Source organism: Ictidomys tridecemlineatus, chromosome 6, assembly GCF_052094955.1.
Source record: "Ictidomys tridecemlineatus isolate mIctTri1 chromosome 6, mIctTri1.hap1, whole genome shotgun sequence".
Lineage (NCBI taxonomy): Eukaryota > Metazoa > Chordata > Mammalia > Rodentia > Sciuridae > Ictidomys > Ictidomys tridecemlineatus.
In genome coordinates, this window is record NC_135482.1 from 2,909,679 (window position 1) to 2,932,227 (window position 22,549).

The window sequence follows — 22,549 nt, forward strand, 5'->3', positions numbered from 1 at the left end:
CTGGCGTGTCCCAGCATCTCATGCAAAACCTGGTCCATTCTGAGGACCGGGAAGTGGACTGCGGCACGGACAGCACTGTGCGGGCAGCCTTACCTACCGTTGTGTGACATCCCAACGGACAGGCACTTGTGGAAGCGACAGTACTGGCACTTATTCCGATTCTTTTTCTGGATCTTGCAGTTGCGGTCACATTTGTCATATGCCAGCTTTAGCCGGATGGTTCTCCGAAAGAAACCCTGCAAGAAGAATGTGTGGCTCATTAAGAACGGGCTGGGACACCTTGAGGTCTGCACTCACCTGTTCTGTTCACTTGTTGTCTCTTTTTAAATGACCTGTGTTTAGAGAGACAATCTTCTTAAAAGTCTCACACAGCTGGGACAGATAGAGAACTTTAGCTTTTCATCGCACTTAAAATGAACAACAATAAATGAGGCAGATTCAAAGTAATTTCAAAATGTCCCATTGTGAACATGCCTAGATCTCTCAAATGCCATATGTCCAGAGTACCAAACCTGAGAATGTGTGTGCAGTGCCATCACAAAAGGGCGTGATACTTCACCAGACCTGCAGGATGTGACAGGTCAGGGTCCTTCTGTAAGGACCTGGTCTAGGAGCAGGTGCTGGACCACAGGGCCTGCCTTGTGTACTCCTGGTCCTGATCATGTCTGTCTGGCTAAGATATGCATGGGGTGTGGGTGGCTCCAATGGAGAGGTCCCCTGAATATAGGGATGAAGTGCCAGAGGCTCAGAAATGGTGGCAGAGGAGCTGAGCCCAGGTGCTGCCCTCCTGGCCCAGGCACTGTGGGGCCTGAGCAGAAGTCTGGACCCCTGGCGTCGCCAGCTCCTCACCTGCTACATGGGAGCAAGAGCCTTACCTGGCCCAATCAGAGGGTCAACAGATAAGTGGGTAGACACGCTCCACATTAAAGCTGGTTTTCTGTCCAAGAACACCCTTATCTCAGTTATGTACAAGCTGAAGTAGAGCAACCTGCCGGACTCTGCGATGAGAGGAGTCAGCCTGTCCGGGGGATCAGTACCCCTCTGTGCCTTCTTCAGGTCTCTCAGCAACAGACATCTGTGTCGGAGACAGCAGTAGGCCCCCCACCCTCACCCGTGCCACTGTACCTTGCAGCCTTCACATGCGTGGACCCCGTAGTGGTAGCCCGAGGCCTTGTCCCCACAGATCCTGCACTCGATGTTCAGTGTGCCGCCCGGAGGCTCATCCACGCTGCCAGGAACCACAGGGTAACTAACTGAAGAGGGACTCGAGGCTGGAGAGAGGGTGTCTACAGAAGGAAGAGGAACGTGTATGAACATTCCCGGTGTCACGCCCTGTGGGAGCCAAGCCCTTCTGCCGCGGAGGCACATGGTGTGTGGTGTAGGCTGGGCAGCTGCCCATCCTGCGCTGGCCCTGTCCCTGGGCCATCCTCTCTCTCTGCTCCCTGAGGACCACAGTGCTGGGCTCGGGAGCTGCTGTGCTCTAGTTGGCACCTGCTGAACTGTGTCCTGGGCTGCACAGTGTCACGGTGGCCTCTGACGGGCCTCCGCCTGTGGGCTCCACATGCCCTCTGCAGAACTCCTTCCCTCCAGTCAACACAGGAAATGGGGGCCGAACACAGGACTAAAACCTCCACAGGCAACCCTGCGAGCAGAATCCAGCGGAGGGAAGTGAAGTAAGCTGGGACTTGGGGAAGTTAAGAACTCCTGTTAAGAAAATGAAAAGCAAACCACAGACTGGGAGAAAGTGTTTGCAAATCCCATCTGAGACTTGTATCCAAAATCCACAGAGCAGCCGTGAACTCAGAAATAAGAAAACAAGCAACTCAATTAAAATGGAGAAAGATCTGAAGAGACACTTCTCCAAAGAAGGGAGACAGACGGCTAGAGAGTCCACGAAGGGAGGCTTCCCAGCACCTGTCCCCAGGGAACTGTGAGCCCAAGCAGCGGTGGCACATCACTATGCGCCCATTAGGCTGTTGAGAACTTCTAAACACCCAACAATGGCTGACCCTGGTGAGGACCTGGAGCAGCGGGTGCTTCTGGCTGCTGGTGGGGTGTGGCCTGGAGGACCCTGGAGGACTGTGGGGCAGTTTTTGGCAAAGCCAAACAGTCTTATAATGGGAACTGCAGTTCTAGGTACTTGCCCAACTGATTTGGAAACTGTATCCATACAGAAAACCACACATGAATGTTTATAGCAGCTTTTTTATTTTATTCCAGTTTTTCACTATTGGAGATTGGACCCAGGGCCTTACACGTGCTAGGCAAACACTCTGCCACTATATTCCCAGTCCCTTTTACTTTAAGACAGGGTCTCCCTGAGTTGCCCAGGCTGGCCTGGAACTTGAGATCTTCCTGCCTCAGCCCCCCAAGGACATAGGATTTAGGCATGTGCTACCATGCCTGGCTAGTTTTATTCTTAATTGCCCAAAAGGGAAGCAACCAAGATGTCCCTCAATAGGTGAAGAGATAGATTGTGGTACATCCATACAACGGAACATTATTCGGTGTAAAAAGACATGAGCTCTGAAGTTGTGGGAGACATGGATGCTCCCTGTCAAGTGAAAGGGGCAATCTGAAGAGCCCTCGTGACTCCAGGCACACCGTGTTCTCAAAGAGGCTGCACTCTGGTGATGGTCAAAAGGTCAGCTGCTGGCATGGGGCTGGGGAGGCAGGGCCGAACAGGTGGAGAGCAGGTGCTCTTGAGTGGAGAATGCAGTGGGGCACACGTGGCACTGAGTTTGACACTTCAGAGCGAACGTTAAGGTAGGAGGAGTCTGGATCCCAGGGTGGAGTGCAGAATGGGAGGAAGCCATCCCACTGAACTGTGGGTAAGAAACCCCTCACTAAAGGAGGCGAGGGGAACAGGAAACCAGTATAGCTGTCAGACTGAAGGCGCTGGGTCTGCCCAACCCAGGTTCCAGTTGACAGAGTGGTCTTCCTGGGAGCACGGGTCAACCACCCCAGGCCACTGTGCAGGCAAGCTGGAAAGGAGCTATTAAGTAAGTGGGTGGATGACGGGAGCCAGGTTTCTCTCTGCAGGAGGGTGAGGTTTCAGGTAGGCAAGAGGAGGGGCTCAGATGATCCATGTGGTGTGGATTAGCGTCACGGGCTGCAGTGTGAACTCATGTTTAGCTTAACATAGATACTAATGGGTGGGGGGGAGACTGACAGATATGTGTGCACATATGTGCAATATTAACACAGAGATGGGTGCATGTGGAAAGATGTGCAGATTCGTGTGTATATGCGTGTGCTCATGTATACATATACACATGTCTTTGCTCTTTCAGCTGAGAAAGGTCAGGGTCCTTCTGACACCCTTATCTCAGTTATGACCTTAGAAAAAAAAGGTCACCCTTAGAAAAAAAGACACTTCATCACAACCTGACATGTCCAGAGCCAAAAGTACGTGGGACACAGAGGGGTTGGGTACAGTCCCCCTCCCACAGTAGACAGTCCCAGAATTTGTGGAGCATCTTCAGGTGCAGCCTCCACGCAGAGGGTCTTGCCTCAGCAGTGAGGGGAGATCACCTCCCAAATAAGGACTGCCATGGTCCTCTCCAACAACGCTCAACAGCTCGGCCTCAAAGGACCGAATGTTGCCAAGTAACTCAACTGCACCCCAGAAAGCAGCTTAGAAACATAAAAGTACCCACCACCCAACAAAGTTCACCACATGTGGAATCCAACCAAAAACATGACAAGACATACAAGTCAGAAAAATGTGGCCCAGGATGAGAAAAATCAATGAACTGGAAGAAGAACTACATAGGCTAGAATTCCTAGCCAAGAACTGATCATATTCCGAATGTTCAAAAAGCTGGATCAAAGCCCGGCTGCGGGGCCGAGAGAAGGAGAGGACAGAACCATGACGTCTGTGTGGAGGGCACACGAGAAGCTCTGACACCCAGAAGAAAAGACCAGAAAACCTGAAGACACAGCAGCACCGACTTCCAACAACAAGGTTGTATGAAGACTTTCAGACTCAGAAGCTGGGCCTCCCGACCAGCAGACCCCATGACAAGGAGCACCACAGGAAACCCCCCAGAAGGAAGCCAGGCCAGGTGGGAATGTGGCACAGAAAGGCATCAGAGCACCAGGAAAGGTAGTTCTGTGGGTACATTAAGTGACTTCCCTTCTATTTAATGTCTTTAAAAGATAACTGGCCATCCAAGGTAAACAACACCAACACACCTCGGCGTTCTTAACACAGTGGAGATAAAACAATGCCACAAATACACGAAAGAGGCGCGGAAGCCTGTGTCTGCAAGGTTCCCACAGCACTGTCAAGCAGGGCGGTGTCACCTGAAGGCAAACTGAGAAGGTGAAGATGTGTGCCACCAGTCCTGGGGCAATCACAGAATAATAGATTTATTTTGGTTTTTGGTGCTAGGGATCAAACCCAGGCCCTTGTGCATGCAAGGAAGCATTCTACCAACTGAGCTGTCTCCCCAAGCCCCAAAATAATAGTTTTAAATCCAACCCACCACATAAGTTAAAAGAAAAACCACGGGAAAACATACACCATGTTAAAACATAGGCCATGTTAACAACCGTCAGGAGACAGTTGCAGTGGCTCCATCACTATCAAAGTCGTGATCAGAAGAAAGAGGTTTACAGGGAGAAAGCAGACCAGAGAGACCAGCTCATCATGAAGACACAATAATGCCAAAGGGTTACACATCTAAGAACAGAGCTCCTAAAGCTGTGAAGCCAAGCCCGTGGGACTGACGGGAGAAACAGACGGTCCCAACCGGAGTGGGAGGGGCCGGCAACCTCGCTCAATTACTGATCACATAAGATAATACCACTGGCCAAGTCCATGTGCCTGGTGTCCATGGGACACCCCCCAAGCAACTGCAGAGCACATGCCCTTCTCCAGGGCACACGGGACGTTTACTAAGCCAGCCACGCTCTGGACAAAAGACGGCTCTTAATAAATTCAAAAGGCATCCGAAGTATGTCCTCTGGCCACTATGGAACTAAATTAGACATCAATAACAGAAATGGATCTGGAAAATCCTCGAATATTTAGAAATTCAAAAATAATCACTAATTAACCTACAGAGTCAAGGAAAAAACCAAAGGGAAAGTCACAAGGTTTCAGAACTGAATGAAAGGACAACCTATTGACATTTGTGGCACGATGCCAAGGACTACTCAGCTAAGAATGCACAGCACTAAAAGCCCAATTAGAAAAGGAGAAAGGTCTCAAGTCAACCACAACTTCAGGGGCTGGAAAGGAGAGAGGAAGACCCAACATCCGGAGAAGGAAGGAAACAACAGAGACTACAGTGGGAATCCAAGGACAGAAATGCAAAACAGCAAAAAATGATGAAACCTACAGCCAGGGTTTTGAGAGCAATAAATTCACAAGCATCTAGCTAGATGAATGAGAAGAAGGAGAAAACACAATTTTGAGTATCAGAAATTATACCAAAATATTAAATTATATATATATATATGTATGTATATATATATATCAGAGAGGCAATATCTCATAGATTCTACACACACCAAAGATCATAAGGGAACAGCTGAAAAACTTCATGCCAATAAGTTTAACAGTCTGGATGAAGTAGACACACTCCTGGAAAAACACAAATTGCCAAACCTTATTCAAGAAGAGGGAGAGCAACTGAACGGCCCTCTAAACGCTGAAGACACTGAATAGGTAGATAGACAAGCCATCCCACAGAGAACTCCAGACCAGGTGGATTCGTCTGTGACATCTCCATGCATGTAAGGGACAACAAACAGTTCTTCAGATGCCCTTCCACAGAACCCAAGAGGATTCCTCATTCCACTAAGCAAGGATTCATCAAGACCAGAAAAAGATATTGCAAGAAAAGAAAACTAGGGCCAATATCCTGCAGAAACATGGGGGCAAACACTCTTAACAAAATGTTAGCAAATTAAATCCAATAATATATAAAGAGGGCAAGACATCAGTCATAAGGTAAGTAAGACTTTCCATGGGAACGCAAGGCTGGCTTAATATTTCAAAAAGATAACTCACCATATTGACAAACTAAAAAAGAAACACCTTTTGGTCACCTTACCAGATGCACAAAAAGTCTTTCCCAAATCCAACACCGATTCCTGATGAACACTCACAGCATACTAGGGTGTTTGAGAAACACTGGCTAACATCACATCCAGTGGTGAAGACTGACACGTTCCCCTAAATAGGGAACAAGGAGAGGATGTTTACCACCTCTACTTATCTTTGTGTGCTGGAATTCTAACCCGTGTGATAATGTAAGAAAAATGAGCAGAAGACTTCCAGCTGGAGAGGAGGCAGAGAGTGTAACTGTCTATGTAAAAAGTCTATAAAAAAGCTACTAGAACTAACTAGTGACTTAGCAAGGGTACAGGATACTAGGTCAATGTCTAAATAACAGCTGCATTTCTATGTATATGCATGGAAACAAACTATTACAAACTAAAATGTAGCTCAGTGGTAGAGTGCTTGCCTCGTACATGTGAGGCCCTGGGTTTGATCCTCAGCACATCAAAAATAAGTAAATAAAAATAAAGATATTGTGTCCATCTACAACCAGTATTTTTTAAAAAATAAAATGTAAAAATAAATGCTCTTTACAATGGCACCAACAATATGAAATAGAGATGAATCTGACCAAACAAGTGAAAAGTGTATACTAGAAACTAAAAAATGTGCTGAGAGAAATTGAAGAAGACCTACGTAAGTGAGGAGTAACCATGTGTGTGGATCTGAAGGCCCAGCCTCGGGAAGATGTCCGTTCTCCCCCATAGACTACAGATTCAGGACCTTAATAGGCTTTTTGGGTCAGAAATGACAACTGATTCCAAAACATGCATGGAGGGCTGGGCTCTAGCTCAGCGTCAAGGCGCTCACCTAGCACGTGAGAGGCATGGGTTGACCCTTAACCCCACTGTCCATCTATGACTAAAAAATAAATTATAAAGGTACATGGAAATGAAAAGAATATGGGATAAACAAAAAGTATTTGGATAAGAAGAATAAACTTATTTCAGGCGACTTCAGGGTTTCTTATAAAGCTACAGTCACATCAGGACATTGTAGGATCAGTGTCCAAAGAAACAAATAAACCAGAGAGTTGCATAAAGAGCTCAGAAATATCTGATCAACAATATATAATAAACTGCTTTTCACAAAAGTACAAGGAAATTTAATGGGGACAGCAGACTTTCTAATAAACTGCACCGAACAACTGCAAATGAGAAAGGAAGGAAGAAAGGAAGGAAGAAAGGAAGGAAGGAAGGAGGGAGGGAGGGAAGGAAGGAAGAAGGGAAGGAAGGAAGGAAGGAGGGAGGGAGGGAAGGAAGGAAGAAGAGAAGGAAGGAAGGAGTGAAGGAAGAAAGGAAAGGAAGGAAGGAAGGAAAGAGGGAAGGAAGGAGGAAAGGAAGGAAAGGAAGGAAGGAAGGAGGGGAGGAGAGAAGGAAGGAAGGAAGGAGGGAGGGAAGGAAGGAAGAAGGGAAGGAAGGAAGGAAGGAGGGAGGGAGGGAAGGAAGGAAGAAGAGAAGGAAGGAAGGAGTGAAGGAAGAAAGGAAAGGAAGGAAGGAAGGAAAGAGGGAAGGAGGAAAGGAAGGAAAAGAAGGAAGGAAGGAGGGGAGGAAGGAAGGAAGGAGGGAAAGAAGGAGGGAAGGAGGGAAGGAAGGAAGAAAGGAAGGAAGGAAGGAGGGGAGGAGGGAAGGAAGGAAGGAGAGAAGGAAGGAAGAAAGGAAAGGAAGGAAGGAGGAGGAAGGAAGGAAGTAGGGAAGGAGAGAAGGAAGGAGAGAGGGAAGGAAGGAGGGAAGGACGGAAGGATGGAAGGATGGAAAGGAAAAGAGGGAAGGAAGGAAAGGAAATGAAGGAAGGAAGGAGGGAGGGAAGGAAGGAAGGAGGGAAGGAAGAAAAGAAGGGAAGGAAGGAAGGAGGTAAGGAAGTAAAGGAAAGGAAGGAAGAAGGGAGGGACAGAAGGAAGGAAGGAAGGAGGGAAGGAAGGAAGGAAGGAGGGAAGGAAGGGGGGAGAGAGGGAAGGAGGGAGGGAAGGAAGGAGGAAAGGAAAGGAGGGAAGGAAGGAAGGAGGAAGGAAGGAAAGAGGGAAGGAGGGAAGGAAAGAGGGAAGGAAGGAGGGAAGGAAGGAAAGAAGAGGGAAGGAAGTAAGGAAGGAGGGAAGGAAGGAGGGAAGGAAGGAAGGAAGGAGGGAAGGAAGGAAGGAGGGAGGGAGGGAGGAAGGAAAGATAGTTTGATCCACATGCAAAAATTAAGTCAATGGATCTCAGCCTTAAGATGTGACTGTGGGTCAGGCATATTTCTTAGCTGTGACACAAAACACACGACCCATGAAAGAAAATGCTGGAAATAAAATCAGAAAGAAAATAAATTGGACTTCAACAGAAATAGCACTGATTTTTTTTCTTTAAGGTACTGGGGATTAAACTTAGGGACACTTGACCACTGAGCCACATGCCCAGCCCTATTTTGTATTTTATTTAGAGATGGGGTCTCACTGAGTAGCTTAGTACCTCGCTTTTGCTGAAGCTTTGAACTCGAAATCCTCCTGCCTCAGCCTCCTGGGATTACAGGCATGTGCCACTGCGCCTGGCTTAGTACTGCCTTTTTTTTTTTTTTAAAGAGAGAATGAGAGAGAATTTTTAATATTTATTTTTTAGTTCTCGGCGGACACAACATCTTTGTTGGTATGTGGTGCTGAGGATCGAACCCGGGCCGCACGCATGCCAGGCGAGTGTACTACCGCTTGAGCCACATCCCCAGCCCCTTAGTACTGCCTTTTGAAAGGTGCAGCTAACAGAAAGAAAAGACACATCACAAACTGGGGGACATTTGTAAATCCCATATCTGATAAAGCAAATAAACTCCCAATAGTCAATAGTGAGAAAAGAAACAACCAACTAAAAAATGGGGAAAATATTTGAAGAGGAACTTCACCAAATAAAACAGAGAACAAAGAAGCACAGGAAAAGATGTCAGTATCATTTGTCATCTGAGAAATGCACACTGAAAGTACCACAATGAGATGCCATTTCACAGCTCTCAGGGTGGCTCAAATTTAAAAGGCTGACACTACCTACCATCCACGAGGTGTGGAGGAACGGCAGAGCACTTCAGAAAATGTCTTGGCAGTTTCTTAAAAAGTTACACAAACACAAGTCGCGGCCATTCTGTTCCTAGGTATTTACCAAAGAGAAATGAAAGCGGACGTCCACACAGAGCCTCATATGTTCACAGCAGCTCCACCTGCAATGGCCGCAAACTGGACATGACCCTACCTTCACCAGTAGGTGCTTGGACTAATAAGTTGTGGTTGATCCATGCAATAGGTAAAAAAGAACGAAGTTCTGACACGTGCACAGTGCAGACGGATCTCAAAGGAATTCTGCTGAGCCTGAGAAGTCCAACTGCAAAGTAAGATCCCATTTATATAAAATTCCAGAAAAGACAGACTAACCGCTAGTGAGGGATCCCTGGTTGCTCCGCACAGGAGGGAGGCGGGGAGTGGGGGAAGAGGAGCTACGAAGGAGGGCCGGTAAACTTTGGCGTGACGGACAACATCACTACTTTGATTGCGATGATGATTTCACAGAGGTGTGTGTGTGTGTGTGCGTGTGTGTGTGTGTGTGTGTGTGTGTGTGTGTGCATGCACATAACAAATTTTAAACTTTAAATGTATGCAGTTTGTCATGGTCAATTATATGTCAGTAAAGCTGGGGAGAAGAGGAGGAAAAAGATACCGGCTGAGTGAGCCAGCTCCCCACCTGGTCTTTTAAGTAAAGTATGAAGTGAATACATTTTACACACAGTCAGTCCTTCTACATGAGCAGCTTACATAACTGCAGAAATACTGTCCAAAGGATCAGGTCAGATACAAAGATTAAAATCTAATTCATGAATAAGAAATCATCTTTAGAACTGTTGGGGAGGGAGATAGAGTGGGTCTCACACAGCCACTGCCCTAAAGGCCAGTCCAGAAACCAGGGGCCTGTGTCCAGCACTCCAGTGATCATTATTTCTAAGTTCCTTTTCTTAATTTTTTTTAAAAAATATTTATTTTCTAGTTGTAGCTGGACACAATACCTTTATTTCCCTTATGTGTTTTTATGTGGTGTTGGGGATCAAACCCAGGGTCTCGCACATGCGAGGCGCGCACTCTACCACTGAGCCACAACCCCAGCCCTCTTATACATATAGATTTTTAAATGTGTCATCCCGTTCCTTGGAATTGGTTAAAAACAGATCTGGAATTCTCTCCTCGGCAGCCCTTGCCCTCAACTTCCTTACATGGGAAGCACCATCAGCCAAGGGACTGGGTCAGACCTGACTTTCAGTGCCAACCACCAGGCTCCTGGCTCACGAGGAATGTCACGCCGCTGGTATCACTGCTTTCAGATGAGTTGGGAATGGACTTTAGGTGGCAGCTCTTAATGGCAGACAAGAGGCACTGGTTTTAGAAAAGGAACTTTGAATTCAAATAAATGGAAGGAACGAATTCTGGTTCCTCCTGCTGGAGGGAGAGGCCCACCTTTGGGCTGGATCTGCCTGGGGAGGGCGGGGCCCCAAATGCTCCTCCTGGCCCCTCTGGGAAAGAACCTTCCAGAGGTTGTATAAGTGGACACCTCCCCACTCACACCACTCTTATCTCAGAACAACCTCCAGAGTGCTTCTGAACAAAGGAGCACTGCAGGATGGGCTTCTCTCCCAGGGGGGCAGGGGCCAGGGCATCTGTGTCCTTTCCTGTGCATTCAGCCACTTGGTCCCCGCTATCACAAATGCCGCTTCAGTGCACTCCTGGTGAACGGCCGCTCACCGGGACTGAGCGTTCCAGGGGCTAGTGGGGCTTCAGGACTCTGCAGTTCCCTGCTCCCCTCCACAAAGGATGTTTCTTCCAGCCAAGTCCAGTACTCTCTGTCTCGCCCCACTGAAGACCCTCCAGGAGCCGGAGAAATGAGAGAAGATGGGGAAACACTCGGAGCCAGCACCAGGGGTCCCCGAAGGTGAAAGAGCAGAGACCAAAGGCTGCCGGGGAGGACCTCTCTGTGATCCCTCGGGAGCCCGACATCTCACACTCGGGTGGAAGCCCACACCCTGTTTACCCCGTGAGCTGCTCCGACTAGTCCAAAGCCACTCCCCTTCATCCCTAGCGGCTGGGTGCGGTCAGTTCGACCCCTGATGGGGCTTTCCTCCAACTGAGGAGGCCGGTGGCCTCCCTGGCCTGGGGTGGCGCAGACGCTGCCTGTCAAGACTAATGGCCCCATGGTTTCTCCCTTCCCAGTGAGGCTGCAGGTTACCTGAGCAGACTCCCGTCTTACCCCCGTAGACCTGTGTCGCCTGACCCCTGTTGTGCTTCTCAATGTGACATAGAAAGTAGAGATATGGTTAATATTGATTTCCATATTTAAAAAAAGGAGTTACCTTGATTACAGTAGGAATCTCTGCTTTAAAGAAATATACATGGCACTTTCAGGTGCCGCCAACTGTCTTCACTGAATTCCCAGCCTTGCTAGATCTGTGCCCAGCATTTACAAGAAGGCATATATGACAAGCAAGACATACCCAAAATCTTCCTGGTCCCCATGGCTGTGATGCGTTATCACACCAAGGTTTCTTTTCAAAAAGGCGTGACTTCCCGTGAAAGAGAACAGCTTTTCTCTACAGAAATGATTTCTAGATCAAGCTTTCCAGGACGCAGCACACTTACCCGTGATGGCGGATCCATCTGACCCAGGACCACTTCCTAAATACTGGTATTCTGTGAAACTGAAGCTTCCAGAACTGTCCTCACCGATGGACTGAGATATGTCTTGGATGTTTCCCATCTCTTGTAGGAATTCTTCAGATAACGGGCTTTCCAGGCCATCAGCCTCGAGCGGAGAGAGGGGGCAGATGGGGCTCTCCGTGTCCACCATGTTGACTGGAGAGGGTCACCCCTCAGCTCTGACCTGTGGGAGGAAGGAAGTCATCAGTGAAACTAACAGAAGAGATCTGGGTTGTGTTTTCGGGTGAAAACATTGTTCATCGCTGAGGACGAACCTGAAGTCAGAATCTGAACAGTAACTCTGTTGGCATCTTTGAGAAGCACATGAAGAAAGGATCTTCAAACAACCAAGGTACGAGGGGCCCACCTGTGCAGCCAGAGCCAGTCACCGCTTCCCACCCACACACCACAGCGTGCCAGGGGCTGGGGACACAGGTGGACAGAGACAAAGTCCCCGCTCCTGGAGCATCCCTTCTGGGGGACACAGATGGGAGGCAAATCAATGTGAGATGGGCTTCCCAGTGGGCATGTGGCAACAGGAGGAGAGTGGACGAGGGGTGGAACACAGGGGAGTCAGGAAAGCCAGGCTGACCAGGGCACAGTGGGGACTGGGGCGAAGGAGCCAGCTGTGCAGGCCTCTTGGGAGAGAATGTTCCAGCAATAAGAACACCAAGTGCTAGGGTGTGCTGGCACATTCCAGGGAGAACGAGGAGGCTGCGGGCTCAGGCAGAGAGGGATGGGGAGGGCTGAGCACTCAGTCCCTGAGTGGCACATCACATTTGTTCCTGAATGTTCTCCACGTCCCCACGAAGGTCACTCATGCAGGAAGTCCTGAAAAATGATGGCAGGGGAATGCATACCTTGGGGAGACGTCAAAATCTAAGTGGGCAGTCCCAGTGCCAGAAAACTGCACGTGTGCACGCATGACAGAACAGCGGTTCTCCTGTGCCAGTCTGCACCGGCTCTCACCCCGGCTTCTTAGCCCACTTCCTGGCGCCTCCAGACCCAGGTCCAGTCTTGGGCAGCCACTCCAGCCGTGGAAGCTGTCCCTGCTGATTCTGCACTGGGGCCCCACCCTCTGCCCTCGTGGGGGGTCACTGGCCATCACTGTCACCCCACCACTGCCTCCTTTGCTTTCTGTCTACCTCCCTGAGCCCAGCCGGCTCACCCACCATCCACCTTGGCTGACTGGGAGACATTTAGCTTCTGGAACAGTTTTCCATCTGCAAATGGTCACAGGAAGCCCACGGCTCGCCTCACAGAAAGGGTACCAGGAGGTGCGAACTGCCACGGGCCGTGGCTCAACACAAGGCAATTGTCATCTGTGACCACAGTGCGCCCAGGTCTTCTGACCGAGTGATGAGCACTTTGCAGAGCTAGCGCGGGTCCAGGAGTGCACCCGGGAGCTGCACTTCCGCACTGCAGGTTTGCTCACACAAACAACGACTTTAAGTGCAAAGATGCTGGGAAGCTGTGGCTCCCTCGGGACAAGTCACATATTTTTGTGAAATTCACCTCTCATGCTTGGAATTCTGACAAATCATCCCAGGTGATGGTAACACAAGGGGAAAATAACAGGGAATCATTAGCGTTTTTGCAGGATTTAGAAAGCTTCCTTATTGACCACAGAAACCATGCTGAGGATCTGCACCTGTTTTCTATCATCCTTTGGGAGGTGGTGCGGGTCAGGCCCAGGGCCCAGCATGTGACGCACTCCCTCGCACCGAGCTGCACCTCGACTCTTCCGGGATATTTGGTTGTGCTTGGATCTGATGGAAGACTCCTTCGGGCAGTAGGCAAGATTATGGGTAACAAGCACTACTTGGCCTATTTTCACCATGAACAAAACAAGTTCAAAAGCCACAGTCACTGACTCAAAACATGGGCCATAAAGTTCATCCTTCATGAACTTCAGCTGGCAGAGTCTGTTTGCGTGGTTCGGAGCGCCCCTGTTTCCACCCTACCAGAGGCTCTCCTGGGCAGCTGCAGATGCTCACTGAGTTGCTGTCCCTCCCCCAGAACATTCCTCGGCCTGGCAGGGACATTCCAGCAACACAGGCTGCTTCCTCTGTCTGCCTCTGGGGAGTCGGGAGGTTCTGAATCTTATGATCTGACCTCTCAGCGCTTTGAAAACAGCGGGTCTACTCAGGGAAACGCTGGTGCCGCTGCCAATGAGCTGGACAGACACGGGGGCGGAGGACTTGGCCTGAGCTGTGGCAGGAGGGCCGGGCAGTCGCACAGGTCCTTGAACACAGTGGCCCTCTTCCTCCAACCAGAGCAGATGAGAGTGCTTTTCTCTGAACGAGTCCCTCAGATAGCAGAGGTCCCAAGGCACACCCCAACCTGCATGCCTTGTGGCTCCAGCGCGCCCTGGCTTATTCCAGGGGACAGTCCCCTGCACTTCCATCAGTGTCCACAGAATGCTGCCATGGCCTGGTCCCTTGAGAACAGCAAACCAGGCCAGCCCGTGACGGTGCCCCATGCCTCCAGAAGTGCTCTGGGGAACAGAGTGGTAAGATTCAGCCATGGAACATTCCTTTGGGAACCATGGAGCAGAGGATGAGCACACCACAGGACGCCTGAAGCACAAGAGCAACAGATGCAGGTGCAGGTGCAGGCCGGGGGTCTAAGGTCCCTGACAGCCTTTAACCCCAGGAGCTGTGCACACGGCCAGGGCTCAGATGCATGAAGAATGGGCTAAAATGAGCTGTTGACGGTGTGACGAGCACTTGGGTGAAGCCACGGCTCAGCCCCTTCTCCTCTGAGGACCCCAGGCCTGGGGCCTATGCTGGTGCAGCCCTAGGTGTATGTGGAGGTGTCCCTTCTTGTGCCTGTCCCTTCCAGGGGACTGTGAAAAGCCCATGGGCCTGGTGAAAGCAAGAAAAGCATCCATCTCCTCTTTCCACATGTACTTCCAGTTGGGCCCCAACTGTGAGGCAGGCAACTGGCAGCTAATCACACCACCTAGCACAGAACAAGCACTTGTGAACAGCTGCTCCATTAGCAGCCCCGTGAGGGTCTATGGGCGCTCACCTGGGGTCTGTATGGCTGCCACAGCCTGAGACCCCCAGACAGCAAAAATATAGGGACATTTAGAACAAAGTCAAAGGGATTCCCTGTTGGAAAAGTGATCCATGATTTGCAGAATGGATCAGCCCTGAAATCGTCACAGGGGCTGAAAAAAGCCCACAGAGGGGAAAAAAATAAGTATAACCCTGAAGAGCAGGTCCTATGCCAGAGGTCAGACCCTTGAAGAGCAAGGGGGAGAGCAGAGTGCTCTGGGTTAGCCCTCTGTGCTGAGGGTCTGACAGGCTGGCTTACCAGGGACCTGGGCTTTGCATGGAAACTAGCACATAGTACATGCTCAATAAAGTGCACAGCAAAGGAGAGGAGCGAATTATTCATCTGACTCCCTTAGAAGCTATGACCTGTAGTCCCAGCTATGTAGGAGGCTGAGACAGAAGGATCATGAGTTCAAGTCCAGCCTGGGCAACTTAATGAGACCCCATCTCAAAAAGAGAGAAATTTCATCACTTGGGTGGAATAAAAAAAGACTAAGTGGGGCTGGGGCTGTGGCTCAGAGATGGAGCACTTGCCTTGCATGTGTGAGGCCCTGAGTTTGATCCTCAGCACCACATAAAAATAAATAAATGAACAAAATAAAGGTATTGTGTCCAACTACAACCAACCAACCAAACAAATAAATAAAGAAAAGACTAAGGGGAGCTGAGGCTATGGCTCAGTGGTACAGCACCTGCCTCGCACATGTGAGGCACTGGGTTTGATACTCAGCCCCACATAGATAAAAGTTATTGTGTCCACTTAAAAAAAGACTAAGGAGAAGTCACTTCCCCTTGGCTCCCTCACGGCACCCACCGTGTTCAATCCATCTTCACCTTATAAAATGGAGTTTTCCTAGGCCTAGAAGCACTTTGTACATATTTTCAAAAATTACATATTAAGGGGCTGGGGTTGTGGCTCAGCGGTAGGGCGCTTGCCTTGCACAGGATGGCACCGGGTTCGATCCTCAGCACCACATAAAAATAAGTGAGGATATTGTGTCCATCTACAACTAAAAAAATATTTTAAAAATTATATATTAAGTAGCAGGGGGCTTGATGCTGCCCGACTGTGAAAACAGTTCTACATGCTGTAGGATCCGATCCCTCAGGGAAAGAACAGCTGGGAGAGTCTGGAGCTCTCCACCCAGAACTCACTTGCCATGACACATCCGGGTGAACAGCTGCGTTGGTAGGTCCTTCCCCTGGTCCTCCTGCCACTCGCCCTCCCTCGGGGCACTGCAGGAGTCCCTCTGCTCTGTGTCATTCCACCACCCTACAGGAGCCTCTCTGGGACCCCTTGGCTAGAGGGAGACTCCTGCGCCTTTGGAGAGCAGTTTAATGACAGAAGGTGGAAGTCTCGTCAAAGGAGCAGCGATGGACGGCCACCAGACACAGGTCTTTCTCTTTTCCACCCAATTCACTGCCTCGCCAGAGTCTGTAGGCATTTTAGATTTGCATTTCGTATTTAGAAGTTCTTTGGCTCAATTTGTGGGCCACGTGCCCAAATAACATTTCAGAAAAGACAAACAAACAAAAGCTGCAGTGCCCTCTGAAACTTCGCCTAGTACCCAGGGTTCTGGAAATAGATTAATCATTAGCATCTGCACAATAATTAACAAGCCAACCATCGGTGCAGAGAATGCCGCAACACCTTCCAACAGGGAGCCAAGGACAGGCGTGTCAGTACACCAATCTAACGGGTTACACACAGCTTGCGCATCGCCTAGCTTGGGCTACAGGCATCTAGATCTTTCCCGACGATGCTGAAGTCACTGAACTAGAAATCCTGTGAGCATGTGGAAAAAGTCCGTGGGGCGTGAGAGCAGCTCCGGGGCTCAGGCCTCAAGAACTTCAGGGGCCAAAGGCACCTTCCCATCCACTTCCAAGACACCCACCCTGTGATGGCGTTGTCACTGCCATTTCAGTCCCAGCACTGCCCTCCAGCTTGCTGAAAGCCGTGGGCTCTTGTTTGTCGATGTCATCTCGCCCTGTGGATGATGAGGTCAAAACAGCCAGAGAAAAGTGGCACGTCTGGGCCTGTGCGATGGAGGTTGGGTGAGCCGTGCGTCTGTCCCAGGATGGGAAGTGACTGCAGGGACATCTGCACTGCCACTCTGAGGCTCCACTCTGCACAGACTCAAGTGCAGTGGCAGAGGGGAGGCTGCGGCAGTTGGCAGCCAAGGATTGGTGGCCTCCCGGGACACTCCTGAATGTGCTGAGCCAGTTCACGATGACACTGCAGATCAAGGAAGGCCCCCTGGCGTCTGACAGAAACATCTCAGGTACCCAGCAGGGGACCTTCATGAGACTGAGCCCTTCCTTTTCAAAATTAAACTGATGGTCCCCTTTGGGAGGGGAGACCATACTTCATGAACTCCGAGGACCATGTGTGTGCACCACAGCCTTTGGCTGTGCTTGTCACTGGAGGCCAAAGACAGGCAGTCTCAGCCCTGAGAGGGCTGTGGCCCCAGGGCCTGGGGCAGGAGGCGTGTGGCAACAGAGCAGGAAGCACGGACGTGGAGAAAAGCAGAGTGTTCTGAGCATGCCCTCTATAAAGTTGCATTATTTTTCTTTAATTTTCCTGATACAGGAGCTGGGTGGGTGGGTATTTTGGCCCCATTATCAGGAGAAAGAGACAGAGGTTCAGAGAGGCAAGAAACATGCCCAACTAATAAGAAAGAGACACAAGTCAGCCAATATTTGCAAATGCTGTGTGGCACATGGGGAGCCCTGGAGGGTGGTGGGTGTCCAGAGGAAGGGATGGCCAAGGCAGAGCCAACAAGGAGGAGGTTCAGCAGGAAAACCCAACAGGAGCAGGGCAAAGGCACCCCTGGAGGAGCGAACAGCTGAGCTGCACATGTGGCCTACGATGTCTTGAGGAAGCAGCTGGCAGCGAGGAGCTGGCTGCACCAGGGACTGGGGATGGGGCTTGGATGGCGGGCTCTGGCCTGGGTAACTGAGGTGACCTCCAGAATACAAAGAGCAGAGCACCGTCCGCTGTGGGTGGGGATGAATGGGCTCAGCTTGAAACTATTGTCTAAGGCACCCAAGGAACGCATGCCCAGCCTGTTGGCTGCTCCCCTGAGGAGTAAATGGCCCGATGGCCTTCATCCCCAAGGTTCTCAGCAGCAGCTACTGAGGAGGCAAGCCCACCTCAGGGAAGGCAGGCTAGGACCTGGAAGCTCAGCGCCCATCCCTGTGGATCGGGGTGCAAGGCCTGCCCCTTCCTCCCTCCTCACAGGCCCACCCCCACACCTCCGTCCTTTAACCCTGCTCTACCCCTGCCCAGACTGCCACCGCACAGGCAGAGCCAGGCCTTACTGCTGTGCCTTACACAGCTTCCAACTCAAGTTCACTGATGGCATCAGCCTGCGAGCCCAAGACCACTGCCAATCCTCCCCGCGGCTTCCCAGGCAGCTCCCTGGGAGCTCAGCTTTCCTCGGAACCAAGAGGAGCCAGCCACACGGAAAGACCACAACTTTGGTGTAGTCCTACACTCTAAAGGGAGCTCTGGATTCATGGTTTCCAAAAGCTGACCAAGGAGGGTCCACCTTAAACCTTCCTCCCTCAGTTCTTAGATCAAGCTGGTGGGATCGTCTTTGGCCAGGACAGATGAGTTCTGCACGTGCAGCACTGGAAGATCAGAACCACAAAGTTCCACAGCAAGGGGACCCCCGGCAGACCACTGCTCGCTGTTCATAAAGTCACAGGAAGTGGCAGGCACCAGCGAGCGAGCTCCTGACAGGAGCAGGGCAGAGACGCCGCCTCGGGACAGAAGAGCGCACGCTGCGAAGGGATTGAGAAGGAAGGTCTCTCCTGGGCAAAAACCACCATCACAAACCTGACAGGGGGAGAGGATCGCGTCCACAACCTCCCTGAAAGTGAAATAAAGAGACAGATGGAAAATGCGAGAAGTGAGAGGAAGCAGCCACAGGGCAGGAGCTCCAGAGAGCGGAACAGAGAAGGCAGAGCATGAGAGTGTGACCAGGGAACGAGAGAGCCCGGGGATCTCCAGGTGCCGGAGTCTGACACAGACACAAGCAAGTCCAGTCACTGGGGAATTTTAGGATGCATAGGGGCCAAAGTGGGGTCTTCAAGGTTTCAGAGGGGAAAACACCATGTGGAAAGGACTGAGCACCAGAAAGCATTCGGGTTCTCAGGAGCAACACGGGGAGCCCAAACCAACCAGCCACGGCCTCCAAATGTTCAGGACAGAGACTGGCTCCTCACCGGGTAGCCTGAGGCCCTGTGCGCGGTGCTGCAGCTGCGTTTCGCCCAGCTCTGGGACCCTCCTGGAGCCTGGCACTTACCTCCCTTGGGGGAATGCTGGTGAAGGTGGTTTACAGGGCCAGGTGACTCATGGTGCCTCTTCTGGACTCTGTATTGAGTGGGGTTCGAAGCTGCCTGCGTCTCCTGTGCCTGCGTCTTTACAGTGTTTCAGGTGCCGCAGCCCAACTCCAGCTACCTTTCAGACACCATGCCATACACACGCTGAAGACACACACTGATGACATGGTGGTGGTGGTGACCGACACCGATGTCCACTAACTCATCCCCGTGCGGCCACACGGGAGGCACAGTTTCCCTGTTTACTTTACAGATAAGGAAACCAAAGTACAGAGAGGTCACAATAACATGCCCAGGGGCTGCGAACTGCAGGGCATGGTGAACCCGGGCCTCCACCTCTGGTTTTTAATGCCTTTCTTGCTTCAGGCGTTAACATTCGGGGTGAATTTGGATCTGATCGACCTTTTAGGATATCAAATAAAGGTCCCAACTCTCCTGTTGGAATACCTTGATAAGGCCTTATCCAATTTATGTCTCCTAATAACTTTTGAAAGTCATTAAGTGATTTGAGTTGATCTACTCGTATTTGAATTTTTGGTGGACAGACCATGGTTGAGGATAATAGAACTCCTAAATAATTAATTGGAAAATTTAATTGTACTTTATCTATTGCTCTCTCTAGATTATAATTTTTTAATAAGTTTGTAAGTGTGGCATAACATTCCAGCAATATGTTTTTATCTTTATGTGCTAATAATACATCATCCATATAGTGAAATATTTGTAGTTCAGGATTTTGATTTCTCAGTGGCTGGATTGCTTTGTTAACATAAATTTGACACATACTTGGGCTGTTAGCCATCCCTTGGGGGAGTACTTTCCATTCATATCTCTGATCGGGACCTTCATGATTCAGTGCAGGGATAGTAAATGCAAAACGTGGACTATCCTCAGGATGAATTGGAATTGAAAAAAAAACAATCTTTAATATCTATAGCTAAAACATACCAGGTTTTTGGCAAAGCAGACAATTGAGGAATCCCTGATTGGGCAGGTCCCATAATAACCATCTCATTACTAATGGCTCTTAAATCTTGCAATAATCTCTATTTACCAGATTTCTTTTTGATGACAAAAATGGGAGTATTATAGGGAGATACAGAAGGTTGTATATGTCCCTCCGCTAATTGTTGTTTGACCAGGTCATGGGCTGCTTGTATCTTTTCTTTAGTCAGGGGCCACTGAGGAACCCACACTGGTCTTTCTGATTTCCAAGTAATTTTTATTGTCTCAGTGACCCCTCCTGAAAACCCAATCCATGTCTCTCTGTTTTTTGATCTATTTGAATTGGTGCTGCTGTACCTTGTTCTTGTTCTCCTAATCTTTTTCCTTTCCTAAAACCTTGTCTAGCTATAATAGTGGGCATATTTGAATTGATGTTATTTGTTAATGTCAAACCTAATTGATCTAGGACATCTCATCCCCATAAATTTATAAGAAGATGATCCAATACATGTGGCTGTATAGTTCCTTCACATCCTTTAGGATCCTTCCAATCTAATACCAATGCACTTCTATCGGGATTAGTTGCCACTCCTAGGCCTCGAAGCGTTTGAGTGGCTTGTTGTAATGGCCAATGTTTTGGCCATTCTTGACAAGAGATGATGCTAAGGTCAGCACCTGAATCCAGTAGCCCATTAAATTCATGTTCTTGAATATTTAGTTTTAGCATTGGGCAAGAGTCTAAATTTAAAGAAAACATAGCCCAATCTATACCTGTGGAGCCTAATCCCCTGGAACCTCTTTCTACAGTACGACTTGAAAATTTATCATGTAGGCTGGGTATTATTAATAACTGTGTTATTCTATCTCCTGGTGAAATTACTGATATACCCTTTGGAGAACTGGCTATAATTTTTATTTTACCTTCATAATCAGGATCAATTACCCCAGGACTTATCATAAGTCCTTTTAGAGTAGAAGAACTGCGTCCTAATAATAAGCCTACTGTTCCTTGGGGAAGAGGCCCTTTTACTCCTGTGGGAATGATTTGAACTCCCATCTTTGGAGTTAGTACTGCTCTGGCAGAGGCGCAGATGTCCAACCCTGCGCTCCCTCTGGTTTGTCTGAAGAGAGATCTGATGGATAATGTGTCCTGGGCACTACCCTGATGGGGTTGCTGGGTTTCTCCATTGCCCCATATATTTGTGGTCGTGGGCCCCCCTGTCCGTTTTTTGGCAATGGAGCCTGATGCTTTTCTCCACGATATCATGGGTAAACACCTGGTCCTTGTCCATTTTTTGATAACAGAGTACCCTCTATGGTGGTTTGAGAACGGCATTCATTAGCCCAATGTCTCCCTCTATAGCATCATGGGCAAATACCCGGTATTCTACCCCTTTGATACCTAGTTTTGTTAAACCCTCCTCCTATGGGCAACTCCTTTTAAAATGTCCTGTTTGTTCACAATTGTAGCATGTTTTTGGCCTGTTGTACTGCAGCTGCCAAGACTTGCCCTTGTTCATTAATGTCTCTACATAATTTGTGTTTAAATCTTCATGTTTCCATGGTCTAATGGCCTCCTTGCACCATCTGTTTGCTTGTTCAAAGGCTAGCTGTTTAATTAATGGCATTGCTTGCTCTGCATCCCCCAAAACTCTGGTAGCTGTTTGAATAAGCCTATCTACAAATTCAGTGTAAGGTTCATTAGCTCCTTGTATTACCTTGGATAATTGACCTTGTAAATCTCCACGTCCTTGTAAAGTCTTCCATGCCCTAACTGCATCTGCAGCAATCTGTGAGTATATGGCAGGATCATATGCAATTTATTGCAGTTGACCCTCATAAGGTCCTTTTCCTAACAACATATCTAGATTTCTCTGAGGATATCCGACTGCTGCATTTCGCCTAGCCGTCTCTGTGCAAAATTCCTCATTGGCAACCTTCCATAACAGGTATTGTCCTCCATTTAGCACAGCTTTACATATATTAGCCCAATCTGCTGGCGTCATGTTCAAGTTGGTAATGGATTCGACCAAGCTTACAGTGAAGGGTGCTTGAGGACCATAGGTTGTTACAGCCTCTTTTAGCTGCTTCACTGTTTTGAAATCTAAAACATGGTGATTTCGCTGCCCTCCTGCCGCCTCAAATACAGGGCATGCTAATCTTTGAGGTCCTGTCTCAGGAGCCCATCTATCAACTACGGGAGTTGAGGGCCACTCAGCATATGTTGTCTCCATAGGTGGAGCTGTTGGTTGGACACTTACGCCCTCTGGTGACAGAAAGGTGTTGTTAGTAGCAACCTCCCGTTGTAACTTCTCTCCGGATAGCCCCTCCTTCTCTAAACTTTTTTCCCCTGTCTGACTAACTTGAGAGACTTCCTCTTTTACTTGATTTAAAATGTCTTCTCCTAGACTAAGCAAACAAGACTATACC

At 49.2% G+C, this 22,549-nt stretch overlaps 1 protein-coding gene across 7 annotated transcripts in view; it reads right to left on the reverse strand.

Moving 5' to 3' along the window:
• Positions 1 to 22,549, reverse strand: part of Ppara (peroxisome proliferator activated receptor alpha) — a 60,808-nt gene that overhangs the window by 17,251 nt on the left and 21,008 nt on the right. For 6 of the 7 annotated variants that reach the window (XM_078052522.1, XM_078052524.1, XM_005335021.5 and 3 more), the window contains 3 exons: positions 11,709 to 11,949; positions 1,126 to 1,286; positions 98 to 236 (listed from right to left, as the gene is read on the reverse strand). In XM_078052522.1, the coding sequence (XP_077908648.1) occupies positions 98 to 236; positions 1,126 to 1,286; positions 11,709 to 11,916 (508 nt within the window). In that variant the 5' untranslated portion in view covers positions 11,917 to 11,949. Of the gene's footprint in view, positions 1 to 97; positions 237 to 1,125; positions 1,287 to 11,708; positions 11,950 to 19,137; positions 19,311 to 22,549 lie in introns of those variants that run through there. The other variant, XM_040276694.2, reaches the window with a different exon arrangement.